General features: G+C 46.6%; 2 protein-coding genes across 2 annotated transcripts in view; one reads left to right on the top strand and one right to left on the bottom strand.

The window, feature by feature from the left end:
* The window catches only part of LOC128701972 (pancreatic triacylglycerol lipase), a 14,280-nt gene extending 11,517 nt beyond the window's left edge, over positions 1–2,763 (bottom strand). The window contains exon 1 of the mRNA XM_053795968.2: positions 2,561–2,763. Coding sequence (XP_053651943.2) covers positions 2,561–2,678 — 118 coding nt within the window. The 5' untranslated portion in view covers positions 2,679–2,763. The remainder of the gene's footprint in view (positions 1–2,560) is intronic.
* A 14,364-nt stretch (positions 2,764–17,127) lies between these two features.
* LOC128701971 (glycine receptor subunit alpha-2) overlaps positions 17,128–22,262 on the top strand; it is a 220,544-nt gene continuing 215,409 nt past the window's right edge. The window contains exon 1 of the mRNA XM_053795965.2: positions 17,128–17,149. The gene's annotated coding sequence lies outside the window, so the exon portion shown is untranslated. The remainder of the gene's footprint in view (positions 17,150–22,262) is intronic.

Raw genomic sequence — 22,262 nt, forward strand, 5'->3', positions numbered from 1 at the left:
TCTCTAATTCACACGTGGGCTCACTCAAACTTGGGCTCTCTCATTCACACGTGTGCTCACTCACACGTGGGCTCTCATTCACACGTTGGCTCTCTCATTCCCACGTGTGCTCACTCACACACACGTAGGCTCACTCACACGTGGGCTCTTTCATTCACACGTGGGCTCACTCACTCACACGTGTACTCACACACGTGTGCTCACTCACACACACGTGGGCTCACTCACACGTGGGCTCTCTCATTCACACGTGGGCTTACTCACTCATACGTGTGCTCAGTCACACACGTGGGCTTACTCACACACACGTGGGCTCACTCACACGTGGGCTCTCTCATCCACACGTGGGCTCACTCACTCACACGTGTGCTCACTCACACACGTGGGCTCACACACACACACGTGGGCTCACCCACTCACACGTGGGCTCACTCACACACACGTGGGCTCACTCACACACACGTGGGATCACTCACACACACACCTGGGATAACTCACACTTGGGCTCACTCCCATACACACACACGTGCGCTCACTCACTCACACGTGGGCTCACTCACACACATGTGTGTTCACTCACTCCCACACACACACACACACACACACACACACACACACACACACACACACACACACACACGTGGGCTCACTCACGCACACGTTAGCTCACTCACACATACGTGGGCTCACTCATATACTCGTGGGCTTACTCACACACACGTGGGCTTACTCACACACACGAGTGTTCACTCACAAACACGTGGGCTCACTCACACACAAGTGGGCTCATTCACACACACACGTGGGCTCACTCACACACACGTGGTCTCACTCACACACACGTTGACTCACTCACACACACGTGGGCTCACTCACACACACGTTGACTCACTCACACACACGTGGGCTCACTCACACACACGTGGGCTCACTCACACACACCTGGGCTCACTCACACTCACCTGGGCTCACTCACACTCACCTGGGCTCACTCCCACACACGTGGGCTCACTCACACTCACCTGGGCTCACTCACACACACGTGGGCTCACACACACACACGTGGGCTCACTCACACACACGTGGGCTCACTCACACACACCTGGGCTCACTCACACTCACCTGGGCTCACTCACACTCACCTGGGCTCACTCCCACACACGTAGGCTCACTCACACTCACCTGGGCTCACTCACACACACGTGGGCTCACACACACACACGTGGGCTCACTCACCTGGGCTCACTCACACACACGTGGGCTCACACACACACGTGGGCTCACTCACACACACCTGGGCTCACTCACACTCACCTGGGCTCACTCACACACACCTGGGCTCACTCACACTCACCTGGGCTCACTCCCACACACTCACGTGTGTATGAGTGAAGCTAAATCGTCACATTGTTCCAGACCATGGAACAACACTCTTCTCCAGGCTGAGGGACTGACCACCTCTGAACTACGTCTTCAACTGTGATAGACTGATTATATCGTCTGTACATCTCTAATATTTCTCCTGCCGCCTCTGTATTTGACTGAAGAAACTTAACTGTTTCACATGTTTCTCCAGTAACCTTATAATGCTTCAGAATGGATTGAAACGTCGTGTAAGTTTGATTTCTAGTCTCTGGGTTAGTTCTGATTTTTTTTTCAGCAGGGGAATTTTGTTTCTATTTTCTCTAAGGCAGAGACGATGGATGAGATATTGTGGATCGGAAGGTTATATGCGATGTCCGAGGTCTTCTAGTATGACAGCTGTTGAGTGAGTGATGGTGCAAGTGTTTCTTTCTTTGGGTCACTCTTCCTTGGTCGGAAATAGGTGTATGTTTTTTTTTTTTACAATCCGGCCGTTTCTCATCGCAGTAGAGTGACCTTACACTCTGTCACTGTCTTAGGAGAAATGTTCTGCTATCATTGTTCAGATGATGCTCTGAACTGCAGCATCCTCATCCCTCCTTCAGAGTGCAGGTACTGTACTTCCTACTTCCAGGACTGTGACATCCTCACCCATCCTTCAGAGTGCAGGTACTGTACTTCCTACTTCCAGGACTGTGATATCCTCACCCATCCTTCAGAGTGCAGGTACTGTACTTCCTACTTCCAGGACTGCAACATCTTCACTCATCCTTCAGAGTGCAGGTACTGTACTTCCTACTTCCAGGACTGTGACATCCTCACTCATCCTTCAGAGTGCAGGTACTGTACTTCCTACTTCCAGGGTTGCAACATCCTCACCCATCCTTCAGTGCAGGCACTGTACTTCCTACTTCCAGAACTGAACTGCAGGCACACTTCCTACTTCCATTCTTCACTCATCCTTTTGCAGGTAGACTGCAACATCCTCACTCATCCTTTAGAGTGCAGGTACTGTACTTCCTACTTCCAGGACTGCAACATCCTCACCTCTCCTTCAGGGGGGCATGCAGTGTACTTCCCATCTCCAGAACTGCAGCATCCTTACCCATCCTTTAAAGTGCAAGCACTATACTACCCACCTTTCAGGACCCAAGACGGAAACCAGCCGATGTTGTACACAAAAAAATGGAAGAAATACCTTTTGTCCTGGTGAGATCAAGAGGCTGGCTTCGTCTCCAGGCAGGAACCACAGCTGCTGATGCTGTCTCTCCCACCAGCACTGCCACCAACGCCACCACCACAACAGTGATCTTCATACTGATGAATTATTCTCTGGGTGACCCAGCAACACTCATCCCTGTCTCTCCAGCTCTTCCGATATGACCTCTCAAGTATCTCTCTCAACCCTTTATAGCCAAGCATTTATCGTCAGGGTTAATGCTCAGTGTCAACTCCAGCAACTCTCTGATATGGTTGTCCTTGTTTTGTTCCCATCGTTCTCATTTTTTATAGTCCTCATTCTGCTTACTCACTATTCCTCAGCTTGTTTTCCTCACTCTTCGCCACTTTTCTTGCTGTAACATTTACGACTCAATCTCTCTCTCTCTCTCTCTCTCTCTCTCTCTCTCTCTCTCTCTCTCTCTCTCTCTCTCTCCTCTCCTTCTCTCTCTCTCTCTTTCTCTCTATCTCTCTCTATCCCTCTCTCTCCCTCTCTCTCTCTCTCTCTCTCTCTCTCTCTCTCTCTCTCTCTCTCTCTCTCTCTCTCTCTCTCTCTCTCTCTCTCTCTCTCTCTCTCTCTCTCTCTCTCTCTCTCTCTCTCTCTCTCTCTTTTTCACCCGTCAGCAGCATCACACAAAACGTCGACAAGACAGACATCCGCCGCAGGAGATGTACACCAAACAGTGATTCAGGCAGCTGAGGAAAACAATTCAGTGGAATTACCAAGATGTGGGGGGAGTAATGTAAGCAGATTTAATACACAGTTTTAAGCACACGTACACCAGATCCCAGGATGAAGAGAACTGGAGAAGAGCTTTGTCATCACTTGATACAGCTCTGCACAGAGCTGTATCAAGTGATGACAAAGCATTGTCCCAAGAAAGACTTATTCCGCAATATGGATCTTTTCTTTATAGGGAGGATATAACATGAGGGTTCTTATTAGTGACGCACTGCTGTTGGGGTCTTCAAGAACCATCAGTCACTGGTTCAACATTAATGAGATATGACGGATATTTTCAGAAGCAGCTGTACTTTCCCTCACTGATAAGCGTGATGTACCACCACTGCCTCAAGTTTTATTCCCACCCATGTTTATGTCAACTTGGTTAATGTTATGTAAAAGGACACAAGTGCAACTAATGCGACATTTTATCGTGGCAACGTTTCGCTCTCCAGGAGCTTTGTCAAGGCGTTACCGAAATGACTACGGTGCTCTTCACACCAACTCCAAGGTTGAGGGACTGATTACCTCATCTTCGGTAAATATTTCTTGTCTTCAAATTATGCCCTAGAATTTGTATTGATAAGGCCACTGGTTGGCGAAACGTCTACAATAAAGACGTTTCACCCAGGTGTTGCACACGTATCTAAATTTCAATACCAACATTATTTGTTAATGTTGCTTAATACTAGATTTTCTAGTACACATTAACTCACATTTTTATTTATTGACCTGAAAACATGGGTCACACCGAGGTAGTGTGACCCTCCTTCTCCCCACACCGAGGTAGGGTGACCCTCCTTCTCCCCACACCGAGGTAGGGTGACCCTCCTTCTCTCCACACCGAGGTAGGGTGACCCTCCTTCTCCCCAGAGAAAAGAAAACACATTCACCAACATTTATTTACTCGCTCTATTGTCAGAAGTGTGTTGACATCACATTTAGAATGACGCTCCGACCTGCAGCAGCCTCATTTCTCCTGCAGATTGCAAGCATTGTGCATGTGTGTGTGTGTGTGTGTGTGTGTGTGTGTGTGTGTGTGTGTGTGTGTGTGTGTGTGTGTGTGTGTGTGTGTGTGTGTGTGTGTGTGTGTGTGTGTGTGTGTGTGTGTGTGTGTGTACTCACCTATTTGTACTCACCTATTTGTGGTTGCAGGGGTCGAGTCCTAGCTCCTGGCCCCGCCTCTTCACCGGTTGCTACTAGACCCTCTCTCTCCCCGCTCCATGAGCTTTATCAAACCTCGTCTTAAAACTGTGTATGGTTCCTGCCTCCACTACGTCATTTTCTAGGCTATTCCACTGCCTTACAACTCTATGACTGAAGAAATACTTCCTACTATCTCTCTGACTCATTTGTGTCTTCAACTTCCAATTGTGGCCTCTTGTTTCTGTGTCCCCTCCCTGGAACATCCTGTCCTTGTCCACCTTGTCTATTCCACGCAGTATTTTATATGTCGTTATCATGTCTCCCCTGACCCTCCTGTCCTCCAGTGTCGTCAGGCCGATTTCCCTTAATCTTTCTTCATAGGACATTCCCCTTAGCTCTGGAACTAACCTTGTTGCAAACCTTTGTACTTTCTCTAGTTTCTTGACGTGCTTTATCAAGTGCGGGTTCCAAACAGGTGCTGCATACTCCAGTATGGGCCTGACATACACGGTGTACAGTGTCTTGAATGATTCCTTACTAAGGTGTCGGAATGCTGTTCTCAGGTTTGCCAGGCGCCCATATGCTGCAGCAGTTATCTGATTGATGTGTGCTTCCGGAGACATGCTCGGTGTTATACTCACCCCAAGATCTTTCTCCTTGAGTGAGGTTTGCAGTCTTTGGCCACCTAGCCTATACTCTGTCTGTGGTCTTCTGTGCCCTTCCCCTATCTTCATGACTTTGCATTTGGCAGGATTAAATTCGAGAAGCCATTTGCTGGACCAGGTGTCCAGTCTGTCCAGGTCTCTTTGAAGTCCTGCCTGGTCCTCATCAGATTTAATTCTCCTCATTAACTTCACATCATCTGCAAACAGGGACACTTCTGAGTCTAACCCTTCCGTCATGTCGTTCACATATACCAAAAATAGCACTGGTCCTAGGACCGACCCCTGTGGGACCCCGCTCGTCACAGGTGCCCACTGTGATACATCATTACGTACCATGACTCGTTGTTGCCTCCCTGTCAGGTATTCTCTGATCCATTGCAGTGCCCTTCCTGTTATATGCGCCTGATGCTCTAGCTTCTGCACTAATCTCTTGTGAGGAACTGTGTCAAAGGCCTTCTTGCAGTCCAAGAAGATGCAATCAACCCACCCCTCTCTCTCTTGTCTTACTTCTGTTATTTTATCATAAAACTCCAGAAGGTTTGTGACACAGGATTTGCCTTCCGTGAATCCGTGCTGGTTGGCATGTGTGTGTATGTGTGTGTGTGTGTGTGTGTGTGTGTGTGTGTATGTGTGTGTGTGTGTGTATGTGTGTGTGTGTGTGTCTGTCTGTCTGTCTGTCTGTGTACTCACCTACTTGTGGTTGCAAGGGTCGATTCACAGTTCCTGGCCCCGCCTCTTCACTGGTCGCTACTAGGTCTCTCTTCCTGCTCCGTGAGCTTTATCATACCTCTTCTTAAAGCTATGTATGATTCTGCCTCCACTACATCATTTCCCAGACTATTACACTTCCTGACAACTTTGTGACTGAAGAAATACTTCCTAACATCCCTGTGGTTCATCTGTGTCTTCAACTTCCAACTGTGACCCCTTGTTGCTGTGTCCCATCTCTGGAACATCCTGTCTTTGTCCACCTTGTCGATTCCTCTCAGTATTTTATATGTCGTTATCATATCCACCCTATCGCTCCTGTAATCCAATGTCGTCAGGTCGATTTCCAATAACCTCTCCTCGTAGGCCATGCCCCTTAGCTCCGGGACTAGTCTTGTTGCAAACATCTGCACTTTCTCTAGTTTCCTTATGTGCTTGGCTAGGTCTGGGTTCCAAACTAGTGCTGCATACTCCAATATAGGCCTAACGTACACGGTGTACAGTTTACTGAACGATTCCTTATTGAGATGTCGGATTGCTGTTCTTAGGTTTGCCAGGCGCCCATATGCTGCAGTAGTTATTTGGTTGATGTGCGCATCAGGAGATGTGCCCAGTGTTATACTCATCCAGAGATCCTTTTCCTTAAGTGAGGTTTTTAGTTTCTGGCCTCCTAGACTGTACTCCGTCTGCGGTCTTCTTTGCCCTTCCTCAACCTTCATGACTTTGCAATTGGTGGGGTTGAACTCCAAAAGCCAGTTTCTGAACCAGGCCTGCAGCCTGTCCAGATCCCTTTGTAGTTCTGCCTGGTCCTCGTGTGTGTGTGTGTGTGGGCTTGTGTGCTATTTTCACCCATCTGTACTCACCTATTTGTGGTGGCAGGGGTCGATTCACAGCTCCTGGCCCTGCCTCCTAATTTACTACTTTCATATTCCCTCCCACTCAGCCTCGAGGGCCCTCATCGTACCTGCTCTTAAAACTATATATGGAGCCTGTTTCTCACCTCTCAAACACCCACTACTTGTCTATCTTATCAGTTCTCCTAAGTATTTTGAAGGTTATCACGTCCTCCCTGGTTCCTCTGTCCTCCAAGGTCGTTAGGTTTAATTCCGTGCTTCTGGTGATATACTGGGCACTATGCTCACCCCAAGGTCTTTCTCTTTGAGTGAAGTCTGCAAGAATACCGTGCCTAGTCTTATTGCTTCTTCCCAAATCTTCATGGCTTTGCATGTACTGGGGCTGAATTCTAACAGCCACTTCTCTGACCAATCTTGCAATTTGTCCATATCCTGTAGAGCCATTCCATGTCCTCAATTTTTATTCTCCTCATTAGTTTACATCATCAGCAAACAGGGTTATAACCGAAACATTCCCATCTGGAATGTCATTCACATAACAGTACTGGTCTAAATGTCTATCCTTACGGTACCCCGCTTGTTACTCTTCCCCATTCTGATGTCTCTTTCCTGACAGTCACTCTGATTCTTTTCCCTAAGATATTCTTTGATTCACCGGAGTACGTTCCCTCTTATTTCTACCTGATTCTCAAGTTTTTGTTCCAGTATTTTGGAGAGTACGGTATCAAAAGCTTACTTGCAGTCTCTAAAAATACAATCCTCAGAGCCCTTTCTCTCTCTCTCTTCTCTCTCTCTCTCTCTCTCTCTCTCTCTCTCTCTCTCTCTCTCTCTCTCTCTCTCTCTCTCTCTCTCTCTCTCTCTCTCTCTCTCTCTCTCTCTCTCTCTAACTTTGCAACTAATGCGACATTTTATTGTAGCAACGTTTCACTCTCCAGGAGCTCTGTCAACCCGTTACATAATGGCTTGACACAGCTTCTGGAGAGCGTAACGCTGCCACAATAATCTGTAACTTTGTCACACGACTCCAAGAAGTTAGTAAGACAAGATTTGCCACTCATAAACCAATGTTATTTATTATTTATGGATCCAGTTCTCTCCAAGTGTTCTACCATTCTCCACCTGATCAGTTCCTCCAGTATCCTGGAAAGTTTACATGTCAGAGAAACTGGACTGTAGTTTAGGCCTCCTGTCTGTCTCCTTTCTTAAATACAGATTACGCTTGTTGTCTTCAAGATCCCTGGTAACTGTCCCACATCCATTGACTAGAGATTATGTTGTTCTGGCTGGAATGTGAGCATCATGGAATCGTATCCTTCACATATCTGATGAGACAAAAAAAATCTTAATTTTCTACCCGTATCGTTACATCGTAGCATCGTAAGAGGTCTCTGGTGACGAGAGAAAAACTTACGACGACCTTTCGGTTTGATTTGGACAGAAACATCGTCGTAAGCTCCTTTTTTCTATGTATGGTTATTTTGTGTATTGTTCCAGTGTGGGTATTGTGACTTTCTGTTGTTTGAGATATAATTAGTCTCAGAGAACTACCTACCGCCAGTGTTCCTTGTGCGTGACTTACTTCACTTTCTCATTACCGTACAGCTCATAGTGAAGTGGTCAGCGTCTCTGGCTTCTCGTGTTCAAGTCCCAGACAGACTTTTCAACACACACACACACACGCACACACACACACACGCACACACACACTTGTCTAGTTTCCTGACGAACCTTACCTAAGATTATACATATATATATATATATATATATATATATATATATATATATATATATATATATATATATATATATTTATATATATATATAACATATATATATAATATAATGTGAATATAATGCAGAGAATTCGTAGTTTGGAAGTTAGGAGGAGGTGCGGAATTACCAAAACTGTTGTCCAGAGGGCTGAGGAAGGGTTGTTGAGGTGGTTCGGACATGTAGAGAGAATGGAGCGAAACAGAATGACTTCAAGGGTGTATCAGTCTGTAGTGGAAGGAAGGCGGGGTAGGGAAGGCCTAGGAAAGGTTGGAGGGAGGGGGTAAAGGAGGTTTTGTTGCGAGGGACTTGGACTTCCAGCAGGCATGTGTGAGCGTGTTTGATAGGAGTGAATGGAGACAAATGGTTTTTAATACTTGACGTGCTGTTGGAGTGTGAGCAAAGTAACATTTATGAAGGGGCTCAGGGAAACCGGCAGGCCGGACTTGAGTCCTGGAGATGGGAAGTACAGTGCCTGCACTCTGAAGGAGGGGTGTTAATGTTGCAGTTTAAAATCTGTAGTGTAAAGCACCCTTCTGGCAAGACAGTGATGGAGTGAATGATGGTGAAAGTTTTTCTTTTTCGGGCCACCCTGCCTTGGTGGGAATCGGCCAGTGTGATAATAAATATATATTATTATTTTATTATCACACTGGCCGATTCCCACCAAGGCAGGGTGGCCCGAAAAAGAAAAACTTTCACCATCATTCACTCCATCACTGTCTTGCCAGAAGGGTGCTTTACACTACAGTTTTTAAACTGCAACATTAACACCCCTCCTTCAGAGTGCAGGCACTGTACTTCCCATCTCCAGGACTCAAGTCCGGCCTGCCGGTTTCCCTGAATCCCTTCATAAATGTTACTTTGCTCACACTCCAACAGCACGTCAAGTATTAAAAACCATTTGTCTCCATTCACTCCTATCAAACACGCTCACGCATGCCTGCTGGAAGTCCAAGCCCCTCGCACACAAAACCTCCTTTACCCCCTACCTCCAACCCTTCCTAGGCCGACCCCTACCCCGCCTTCCTTCCACTACAGACTGATACACTCTTGAAGTCATTCTGTTTCGCTCCATTCTCTCTACATGTCCGAACCACCTCAACAACCCTTCCTCAGCCCTCTGGACAACAGTTTTGGTAATCCCGCACCTCCTCCTAACTTCCAAACTACGAATTCTCTGCATTATATTCACACCACACATTGCCCTCAGAGATGACATCTCCACTGCCTCCAGCCTTCTCCTCGCTGCAACATTCATCACCCACGCTTCACACCCATATAAGAGCGTTGGTAAAACTATACTCTCATACATTCCCCTCTTTGCCTCCAAGGACAAAGTTCTTTGTCTCCACAGACTCCTAAGTGCACCACTCACTCTTTTTCCCTCATCAATTCTATGATTCACCTCATCTTTCATAGACCCATCCGCTGACACGTCCACTCCCAAATATCTGAATACGTTCACCTCCTCCATACTCTCTCCCTCCAATCTGATATTCAATCTTTCATCACCTAATCTTTTTGTTATCCTCATAACCTTACTCTTTCCTGTATTCACCTTTAATTTTCTTCTTTTGCACACCCTACCAAATTCATCCACCAATCTCTGCAGCTTCTCTTCAGAATCTCCCAAGAGCACAGTGTCATCAGCAAAGAGCAGCTGTGACAACTCCCACTTTGTGTGTGATTCTTTATCTTTTAACTCCACGCCTCTTGCCAAGACCCTCGCATTTACTTCTCTTACAACCCCATCTATAAATATATTAAACAACCACGGTGACATCACACATCCTTGTCTAAGGCCTACTTTTACTGGGAAAAAATTTCCCTCTTTCCTACATACTCTAACTTGAGCCTCACTATCCTCGTAAAAACTCTTCACTGCTTTCAGTAACCTACCTCCTACACCATACACTTGCAACATCTGCCACATTGCCCCCCTATCCACCCTGTCATACGCCTTTTCCAAATCCATAAATGCCACAAAGACCTCTTTAGCCTTATCTAAATACTGTTCACTTATATGTTTCACTGTAAACACCTGGTCCACACACCCCCTACCTTTCCTAAAGCCTCCTTGTTCATCTGCTATCCTATTCTCCGTCTTACTCTTAATTCTTTCAATTATAACTCTACCATACACTTTACCAGGTACACTCAACAGACTTATCCCCCTATAATTTTTGCACTCTCTTTTATCCCCTTTGCCTTTATACAAAGGAACTATGCATGCTCTCTGCCAATCCCTAGGTACCTTACCCTCTTCCATACATTTATTAAATAATTGCACCAACCGCTCCAAAACTATATCCCCACCTGCTTTTAACATTTCTATCTTTATCCCATCAATCCCGGCTGCCTTACCCCCTTTCATTTTACCTACTGCCTCACGAACTTCCCCCACACTCACAACTGGCTCTTCCTCACTCCTACAAGATGTTATTCCTCCTTGCCCTATACACGAAATCACAGCTTCCCTATCTTCATCAACATTTAACAATTCCTCAAAATATTCCCTCCATCTTCCCAATACCTCTAACTCTCCATTTAATAACTCTCCTCTCCTATTTTTAACTGACAAATCCATTTGTTCTCTAGGCTTTCTTAACTTGTTAATCTCACTCCAAAACTTTTTCTTATTTTCAACAAAATTTGTTGATAACATCTCACCCACTCTCTCATTTGCTCTCTTTTTACATTGCTTCACCACTCTCTTAACCTCTCTCTTTTTCTCCATATACTCTTCCCTCCTTGCATCACTTCTACTTTGTAAAAACTTCTCATATGCTAACTTTTTCTCCCTTACTACTCTCTTTACATCATCATTCCACCAATCGCTCCTCTTCCCTCCTGCACCCACTTTCCTGTAACCACAAACTTCTGCTGAACACTCTAACACTACATTTTTAAACCTACCCCATACCTCTTCGACCCCATTGCCTATGCTCTCATTAGCCCATCTATCCTCCAATAGCTGTTTATATCTTACCCTAACTGCCTCCTCTTTTAGTTTATAAACCTTCACCTCTCTCTTCCCTGATGCTTCTATTCTCCTTGTATCCCATCTACCTTTTACTCTCAGTGTAGCTACAACTAGAAAGTGATCTGATATATCTGTGGCCCCTCTATAAACATGTACATCCTGAAGTCTACTCAACAGTCTTTTATCTACCAATACATAATCCAACAAACTACTGTCATTTCGCCCTACATCATATCGTGTATACTTATTTATCCTCTTTTTCTTAAAATATGTATTACCTATAACTAAACCCCTTTCTATACAAAATTCAATCAAAGGGCTCCCATTATCATTTACACCTGGCACCCCAAACTTACCTACCACACCCTCTCTAAAAGTTTCTCCTACTTTAGCATTCAGGTCCCCTACCACAATTACTCTCTCACTTGGTTCAAAGGCTCCTATACATTCACTTAACATCTCCCAAAATCTCTCTCTCTCCTCTGCATTCCTCTCTTCTCCCGGTGCATACACGCTTATTATGACCCACTTCTCGCATCCAACCTTTACTTTAATCCACATAATTCTTGAATTTACACATTCATATTCTCTTTTCTCCTTTCATAACTGATCATTTAACATTACTGCTACCCCTTCCTTTGCTCTAACTCTCTCAGATACTCCAGATTTAATCCCATTTATTTCCCCCCACTGAAACTCTCCTACCCCCTTCAGCTTTGTTTCGCTTAGAGCCAGGACATCCAACTTCTTTTCATTCATAACATCAGCAATCATCTGTTTCTTGTCATCCGCACTACATCCACGCACATTTAAGCATCCCAGTTTTATAAAGTTTTTCTTCTTCTCTTTTTTAGTAAGTGTATACAGGAGAAGGGGTTACTAGCCCATTGCTCCCGGCATTTTAGCCGCCTCATACGACACGCATGGCTTACGGAGGAAAGATTCTTTTCCACTTCCCCATGGACAATAGAAGAAATAAAAAAGAACAAGAGCTATTTAGAAAAAGGAGAAAAACCTAGATGTATGTATATATATATATGCATGTGCGTGTCTGTGAAGTGTGACCAAAGTGTAAGTAGGAGTAGCAAGATATCCCTGTTATCTAGCGTGTTTATGAGACAGAAAAAGAAACCAGCAATCCTACCATCATGCAAAACAGTTACAGGTTTTTGTTTCACAGTCATCTGGCAGGACGGTAGTACTTCCCTGGGTGGTTGCTGTCTACCAACCTACTACCTATAAATAAATATATATATATATATATATATATATATATATATATATATATATATATATATATATATATATATATATAAACACTGATCTCTGGCCGAAGGAGACTCGAACCTACAAACCCTGGAACATGGTACGCAGTGCTTTACCGACCGTACCACATTGGACCAATACCCTGGCGTCCAGCTCACGCTAGAGCTCTCTAGTCAAGTGGTTCCCAAACTTTTTCAGCTTGTTACCCAGTTTAACATGCCACATAAAGCATGTTACCCCTTTCACAAAATGTTGTTATTATTGATATATATGGCTAAACGTGAACGTATACAGCCTCGCATACTCTGCTAATCCTAGCAAAACCATTGAAAACGTAAGAACCACACATACATTATATATAAAATTAATAAGAGCTACAAATTCACAGTAACAGTGGGTAAATACTAACTATATACTGCACAGGGCAGTACACATACATACCAGCTTATGTCTACCTCGGCTGATGCTCACAGATAAACTGACAGTGTGAAATAGAGGCAGCCTCAGGAAGTGAGTGACGCGTACTGGACAGGTCGATCTGGGCTACTGAGTGACTTTTGTCCTGAAGCATACTTGTCAAAATACTTTTGGGTTTCCACACACTTAGCTATATATTTCTTCTTTTCTAATACTGTATATTAGTTTTTGATGTTTATTGTTATTTGGTTTAACTTTATTACTTACTAATAATAGGTTTACTTTACAACTTTATATACTAAGACAAAGTTAACAATAATCCTCATACCGGGTACCGCATTGTTTTCTTGATTTTCAGAATTCATAACTTTTTTTCTGTCACCCCTCCATTACCCCCCAAAAATGGTTAAATTACCCCCAGGGGGTAATTTACCCCCAGTTTGGGAACCACTGCCTGAGTCTAGTCGATCAATGCATGCAGGGGATGAGATGAAAAGCTGTAAACCACCTGCCTGAAAGCTGGCTGCCTGGGATAAAAACGTCTAGCGTGAGCTGGGCGCCAAGGTATTAGCCCAATGTGGTACTGTCGGTAAATCACTGCGTACCTTGCTCCAGGGTTCGTATGTTCGAGTCTCCTTCGGCCAGAGATTAGTGTTTGTGAATATTTCGCCTGTTCCCTCGAATTCTAAGCATATATATATATATATATATATATATATATATATATATATATATATATATATATATATATATATATATATATATATATATATATATATATATATATATATATATATATATATATATATATATATATATATATATATATATATATATATATATATATATATATATATATATATATATAAATATATATATATATATATATATATATATATATATATATATATATATATATATATATATATATATATATATATATATATATATATATATATAATCGTAGGTTAGGTAAGGTTCGTCAGGAAACAGGACAAGTGTTTCCTGAGGCAGGTCTTAGTTATATAATGACCAGCAGCTGGAGCTTTTGGTCATATGACCGAGGTCTTCGTTACCTCAGGTATACGTGACAGTGAACCTTTACAGATGACGCTCAAGGCACAGATGTCTCCCACATCTGAAAAATTGTGGTGACAATAATCGTGGATAATATGTTGCTCGCGTGTGTTAGAAGAACTAATAAGTCTCGGTTTGAACAGACAATTTATACCGGGCAGTTTATAGCGTGTACGTGGATTAGAGCGAGCACTGCGGACCTGATGATGATGGTATCTTCAGCGGCGGCATCTCTGTTAGCAGTATCTCTGGTGGCAGGATATTTGATGGCAGTATCTCTGATGGCGGGATTTCCGATGTCAGTGTCTCTGATGGCAGTATCTCTGATGGCAGTATCTCTGATGGCAGTAACTCTGATGTTAGTATCTCCGGTGGCAGTATCTCTGTTGGCAGTATCTCCGGTGGCAGAATCTCTGATGGCAGTATCTCTGATGGTAGTATCTCTGATGGCAGTATCCCTGATGGCAGTATCTCTGGCTGCAGTATCTTTGATGACAGTATCTCTGTAGTTGACGAAGACGCACGGGCAGTAATTAGCAGCTAAGTAAATATTGGGGAGCACTGAAGTAGGAGTAGTAGTAGTAGTAGTAGTAGTAGTAGTAGTAGTAGTAGTAGTAGTAGTAGTAGTAGTAGTAGTAGTAGTAGTAGTAGTAGTAGTAGTAAAAGTAGTAGCAGTAGTAGTATCAGCGTGCTGAGAGGTACATGGTTCAAAACGGCGTTCTTGAAGGCCAATTCTTGTTCTCTGGGTTTCGTCAGTCGCAAGCTTCCTAGGTACTGTTTGTTATGTTCTGATCCATAATATTTTCTCATGTGTCTGTCACCTTCTACAACTAGTTTTGCATCAGAAAAATCTCATCAGATGCTGGCGCGAGCAGTCGATGTTCAGTTTATCAGTTTGTGGACGCAAGTGGTGAGATTCCCACCAGTTTTATTTATGCAAGTCTTGCTACAACCTCCGCATTTGATTTGGTATCTCCAGCATCCACTGTCTGGTTACAACAGCTGTGTTTGTGCCTCACGATGTTGTGAATCGTGCTGGAGATTGTGACAGATATTGTAATATCTATTGCGCTCAACATTACCGTCAAGTAGCTACTGTATATTTGTAAGCATACAGTAGCTACTGTATACTTGTCGGTATACAGTGGCTACTTTGGTAAGACTCATGAGTAACAATGAGTATCTTCACTGCAGTGACGTTTCCCCCGGTCTGCAGGCTTCTTCTTCTGCCTTGTTTGTCACTTCCATATTCGATTGAATAAGCTTGTAGAGCTGGCGACACGTTTTGGCAATAAATATACCCAACCGTTGCACATTTTTGTGTAGCCGGCAGCGCCTTCACTAATGGGGAAAACTGTGTATCAATCTGTCTGTCTTGAGGTAGCCAGAATTTGTTTTGCCTCTTCGTCCATAATTTAGAATAACATCTGAGAGATGTTGATCACTGAGGAAATCTATGAATGTTATTCACTCGTCTTCCTGAAAACTGGAACTGCAAATTCTACACGTACGTAGGAAGTAATCAGTAAGAATACCTCTCTTTGCTTTGATGTAGTGATACGAGCTGAAGCGTGAGGTGGTTCTTGCAGGCGGATTTGTGGTAAACTTGGAAAGAACGAGAGTCTGTAGTTCTGTGAAGGCTTCTCTGATGGGGGCTCTTTAAATGTGGTTATCTCTGATGGGGGCTCCTTAAATGTGGTTATCTCTGATGGGGGGCTCTTTAAGTGGGCTTATCTCTGACGGGGGTTCCTTAAATGTGGTTATCTCTGATGGGGACTCTTTAAGTGGGCTTATCTCTGACGGGGGCTCCTTAAATGTGGTTATCTCTGATGGGGGCTCTTTAAATGGGCCTATCTCTGATGGGGGCTCCTTAAATGGGCTTATCTCTGATGGGGCTCCTTAAATGGGCTTATCTCTGACGGGGGCTCCTTAAATGTGGTTATCTCTGATGGGGCTCCTTAAATGGACTTATCTCTGATAAGAGGTTATCTTTGATGATTGTGTCTCTGATCCCAAAGATCACATTTCTCTTAGTCTGCTCAAAATGGTACATGGGAGTAAATGGGAGCACATGGTAGTGCATGGGAGAGGCAGATATCAGAGGACTTGCAAGTCCACACTGAGACTATTTCCTGAGAAGAATTATCTACTGCTCTCTAGATTAAGAACTATAGTGTATTATATAGGTGTTTGAGCAAGGATAGTAAAGTGGATAGTAAAGTCAAGGATAGTAAAGTGGATAGTAAAGTCAAGGATAGTAAGTGGATAGTTATATAGGTAATAACACACGATATACAAGAGAGTAATACTTGAGTATCGTAATTGTGGAAGCGTTTCTCCACACAGATACACATGTGTTGAACATGTGTTGCACAGGTATTGCACATGTGTCTCGTTTATCAACTTGTCGGTTCTCTGGACTATTTATCTAAATACAAACCAGGCTTTTATCGGCGCCACATTTTGCTCAAGCTAGAGCTTTCTGAAGTCAGGGCTTGAAAAGCTCTTCCAAAACTAAAAATTCTTACAACAGTGTTTCGCACACAAAATTTGTTGTATTATATATATATATATATATAATAAAAACTGTAGTGTAAAGCACCCTTCTGGCAAGACAGTGATGGAGTGAATGATGGTGAAAGTTTTTCTTTTTCGGGCCACCCTGCCTTGGTGGGAATCGGCCAGTGTGATAATAATAAAAAAAAAAAAAAAAAAAAAAAAAAAAAAAAATATATATATGACCTTCGTGTAGTAGTTAGGCTTTAAACCCATTTACACAGCCTGCAGAAACTTCCTTGGATCTAGATCCCTTAAGCGGCATCATGGGTGGCCAGCGGCAGTGTAGTGGCATGGGTTGGTGAGCGGGTGGCAACATGGGCGGGTGGGTGGATGGGTGGGTGGGCGTCAACCTGGGTGTCAGAGCTCAGTATCTCGCGAGACTTGATCACAAGTGGAGGTCAGATCCTCAGTGCCGCGAGGGAACTTCACAGCTGCTGTTGTTGCTGCTGTGACTGTTGTTGCTGTTGTTGTTGCTGCTGCTGTGACTGCTGTAGTTGTGGCTGCTGCTGTGACTGCTGTAGCTGTGGCTGCTTCTGTGACTGCTGTAGTTGTGGCTGCTGTTGTGACTGCCGTTGCTGTGGCTCCTGTAGTTGTGGCTGCTACGGTGACTGCTGTTGCTGTGACTGCTGTAGTTGTGGTTGATGTTTCGACTGCTGTGTTGTGGCTGCTGCTGTGACTGCTGTAGTTGTGGTTGATGTTTCGACTGCTGTGTTGTGGCTGCTGCTGTGACTGCTGTAGTTGTGGCTGCTGCTGTGACAGCTGTAGTTGTGGCTGCTGCTGTGACTGATGTAGTTGTGGCTGATGCTGTGACTGCTGTAGTTCTGACTGATGCTGTGACTGCTGTGTTGTGGCTGCTGCTGTGACTGCTGTAGTTGTGGCTGATGCTGTGACTGCTGTAGCAGTGGCTGATGCTGTGACTGCTGTGTTGTGGCAGCTGCTGTGACTGCTGTAGTTGTGACTGCTGTGTTGTGGCTGCTGCTGTGACTGCTGTAGTTGTGACTGCTGTAGCTGTGGCTGCTGCTGTGACTGCTGTGTTGTGGCTGCTGATGTGACTGCTGTAGTGTGGCTGCTGCTGTGACTGCTGTGTTGTGGCTGCTGCTGTGATTGCAGTAGTGTGGCTGCTGCTGTGACTGCTGTAGTGTGGCTGCTGCTGTGACTGATGTAGTTGTGGCTGCTACGGTGACTGCTGTAGTTGTGGCTGCTGCTGTGACTGCTGTAGTGTGGCTGCTGCTGTGACTGATGTAGTTGTGGCTGCTACGGTGACTGATGTAGTTGTGGCTGCTACGGTGACTGATGTAGTTGTGGCTGCTGCTGTGACTGCTGTAGTTGTGGCTGCTGTGTTGTGGCTGCTGCTGTGACTGCTGTAGTTGTGGCTGCTGCTGTGACTGCTGTAGTGTGGCTGCTGCTGTGACTGCTGTAGTTGTGGCTGCTGCTGTGACTGCTGTAGTGTGGCTGCTGCTGTGACTGATGTAGTTGTGGCTGCTACGGTGACTGCTGTAGTTGTGGCTGCTGCTGTGACTGATGTAGTTGTGGCTGCTGCTGTGACTGCTGTAGTTGTGGCTGCTGCTGTGACTGATGTAGTTGTGGCTGCTGCTGTGACTGATGTAGTTGTGGCTGCTGCTGTGACTGATGTAGTTGTGGCTGCTGCTGTGACTGATGTAGTTGTGGCTGCTGCTGTGACTGATGTAGTTGTGGCTGCTGCTGTGACTGATGTAGTTGTGGCTGCTGCTGTGACTGATGTAGTTGTGGCTGCTGCTGTGACTGCTGTAGCTGTTGTTGTTGTCGTGACTGCTGTAACTGTGGCTGCTGCTGTGACTGATGTAGTTGTGGCTGCTGCTGTGACTGATGTAGTTGTGGCTGCTGCTGTGACTGCTGTAGTTGTGGCTGCTGCTGTGACTGCTGTAGTTGTGGCTGCTGCTGTGACTGCTGTAGCTGTTGTTGTTGTCGTGACTGCTGTAACTGTGGCTGCTGCTGTGACTGCTGTAGTTTTGGCTGTAACTGCTGCATCAACTGCTATTGTGACTGCTGTTGTTGCTGTAGCTGCTGCTTCTGTAGCTGTTGCTGTAGCTAAAACTGCTGACTTAACAGCTGCTGTGTAGCTACTTCTGCTGCTACTACTACTACTATTACTACTACTGCTACTATTATTGCTGCTACTACAATTACAACATCCGGCCCTCCATCCTTCCTTCCCTCCCTTCCTCCTTTCTTCCCTCCTTCCTTCCTTCCCTCCCTCCCTCCCTCCCTCCCTTCCTCCCTCCTTCCTTCCCTCCCACTCTCCTTCCGTCCCTCTCTCCTTCCTTCCCTCCCTCCCTCCCTCCCTCCCTCCCTCCCTCCCTCCCTCCCTACTTCCTCCCTCCTCCCTCCCTTCCTCCTTCCCTGCCTCCCTCCTTCCTTCCCTCCATCCCTCCTTTCCTACCTCCTTCCTTCCCTCCCTCCTTCCCTCCCTTCGTCCTTTCCTCCTCCCCTCCCTTTTTCCCTCCCTGCCTCCTTCCCTCCCTCCCTCCTTCCTTCCCTCCCCCCTCCTTCCTTCCCTCCCTCCCTTCTTCCTTCCTTCCCTCCCTCCATCCTTCCTTCCCTCCCTCCCTCCTTCCTTCCCTCTCTCTCTCCTTCCTTCCCTCCCTCCCTCCCTCCCTCCCTCCCTCCCTCCTTCCCTCCCTCCCCCCTCTCCGTCCTTCCCTCCCTCCTTCCCTCCCTTCCTCCCTCCATCCCTCCCTCCTTCCCTTCCTCCCTCCCTCCGTCCTTCCCTCCCTCCCTCCTTCCCTCTCTCCCTCCTCCTTCCCTCCCTCCCTCCTTCCTTCCCTACCTCCTTCCTTCCCTCCCTCTCTTCCTTCCCTCTCTCCCTCCCTCCGTCTCTTCCCTCCCTCCCTCCTTCCCTCCCTGCCTCCTTCCTTCCCTCCCTCCTTCCATCCCTCCCTCCCACCTTCCTTCCCTCCCTCCCTCCTTTCTTCCTTCCCTCCCTCCCTCCTTCCTTTCCTCCCTCCCTCCCTCCTTCCTTCCCTCCCTCCCTCCTTCCTTCCCTCCCTCCCTCCTTCCTTCCCTCCCTCCTCTCCCTGCCCTCCCTCCCTCCGTCCCTCCCTCCCTCCCTCCCTCCTTCCCTCCCTCCCTCCCTCCCTCCGTCCTTCCTTCCCTCCCTCCCTCCGTCCTTCCCTCCCTCCCTCCTCCTTCCCTCCCTCCCTCCCTCCTTCCCTCCCTCCCTCCTTCCTTCCCTCCCCCCCTACCTCCTTCCCTACCTCTCTCCCTCCCTACCTCCTTCCCTACCTCTCTCCCTCCCTACCTCCTTCCCTACCTCTCTCCCTCCCTACCTCCTTCCCTACCTCTCTCCCTACCTCTCTCCCTCCCTACCTCCTTCCATCCCTCCCTCCTTCCTTCCCTACCTCCCTCCTTCCTTCCCTCCCTCCCTCCTTCCTTCCCTCCCTCTCTCCTTCCCTTCCCTCCCTCTCTCCCTCCTTCCTTCCCTCCCTCCCTCCCTCCTTCCCTCCCTCCCTCCTTCCTTCCCTCCCTCCCTCCCTCCTTCCTTCCCTCCCTCCCTCCCTCCTTCCCTCCCTCCTTTCTTCCCTCCCTTCCTCCCTCCCTCCTTCTCCCTCCCTCCCTCCTTCCCTCCCTCCCTCCCTCCCTCCCTCCTTCCTTCCCTCTCTCTCTCCTTCCCTCTCTCCCTCCCTCCCTCTCTCCCTCCCTCCCTCCTTCCCTCCCTCCCTCCCTCCCTCCGTCCTTCCCTCTCTCCCTCCCTCCGTCCTTCCCTCCCTCCCTCCTTCCTTCCCCCCTCCCTCCTTCCTTCCCTCCCTCCCTCCTTCCTTCCCTCCCTCCCTCCCTCCTTCCCTCCCTCCCTCCTTCCCTCGCTCCCTCGCTCCCTCCTTCCCTCCCTCCCTCCCTCCTTCCCTCCCTCCCTCCTTCCCTCCCTGCCTCCCTCATGTTCCCTCCCTCCCTCCTTCCCTCCCTGCCTCCCTCATGTTCCCTCCCTCCCTCCTTCCCTCCTTCCCTCCCTCCCTCCCTCCCTCCTTCCCTCCCTCCCTCCCTCCCTCCCTCCCTCCCTCCCTCCCTCCCTCCTTCCCTCCCTCCCTCCCTCCTCCCCCCACCCTCCTTCTCTCCCTCCCTCCCTCCCTCCTTCCCTCCCTCCCTCCCTCCCTCCCTCCCTCCCTCCCTCCCTCCTCCTCCCTCCCTCCCTCCCTCCCTCCCTCCCTCCCTCCCTCCTTCCCTCCCTCCCTCCTTCCCTCCCTCCCTCCCTCCCTCCCTCCCTCCCTCCCTCCCTCCCCCTCCCTCCCTCCCTCCCTCCCTCCTTCCCTCCCTCCCTCCCTCCCTCCCTCCCTCCCTCCCTCCCTCCTTCCCTCCCTCCTTCATGCTCTAATTCCAAATTAACTTTTACAAAAATCTATGGTCGTTATTATAAATTTTTTCTCTCCGAGTTAGTCACTGGCTTTGCTCTCTTAAAGCAAAATTCAGCACTGGAATTGTATTTACACAATTCGGTGATTATTTACGGCTCCAAAAGGGAAAATTTACGCCCGGACTTCCACGTGTAAATACGCGAATGATCTGATGGGTAATGAGAAGCAGCAGAGAACCTTCTGCTTCTCTTTCCTTGATTCATACACCTGTAGAAGCTAGATAAAGGATTATCGTGTATTGTTTACTTCTGTCTAGAAAGTAGATAGAAGTAGATAGTTCTAGGTAGATATTTTTAATGTGGACTCCAAAATACTCTGCCATCTGTCTTTCCCATGTACTCCCATGTACTCTCATGCACTCCCAAGTACTTCCATGCACTCTCATACACTCCTATGTATTCCCATATACTCCCATGTGATTCCGTTTACTACCATGCACTACCAAGTGCTGCCATGTACTCCCATGTACACCCATGTATTTCCATGTACTCCCATGTACACCCATGTACTTCCATGTACTCCCATGTACACCCACGTACTCCCATGTACACCCATGTACTTCCATGTACTCCCATGTACACCCATGTACTCCCATGTACACCCATGTACTGCCATGTACTCCCATGTACACCCATGTACTCCCATGTACACCCATGTACTTCCATGTACACCCATGTACTTCCATGTACACCCATGTACTTCCATGTACACCCATGTACTCCCATGTACACCAATGTACTGCCATGTACTCCCATGTACTCCCATGTACACCCATGTACTTCCATGTACTCCCATGTACACCCACGTACTCCCATGTACACCCATGTACTCCCATGTACTCCCATGTACACCCACGTACTCCCATGTACACCCATGTACTCCCATGTACACCCATGTACACCCATGTACTTCCATGTACACCCATGTACTCCCATGTACTAAAAATGTCCAGTAGTCAAAAAGCTTCAGAGTCAGATGGCTTTATCAAACGTGTTGCTTTAAGACTCAGAGCTTTAATAAAGCCGTGAAGAAACTCAGGTAGGACTAATAAAGTCCTAAAAAAATTAATAAAAAGTGAACTGCGCTTAATAAAGTTTAATATAACCCAAAAATAGAGCTTCATAA

This window comes from Cherax quadricarinatus, chromosome 77 (assembly GCF_038502225.1).
Source record: "Cherax quadricarinatus isolate ZL_2023a chromosome 77, ASM3850222v1, whole genome shotgun sequence".
Classification (NCBI taxonomy): Eukaryota; Metazoa; Arthropoda; class Malacostraca; order Decapoda; family Parastacidae; genus Cherax; species Cherax quadricarinatus.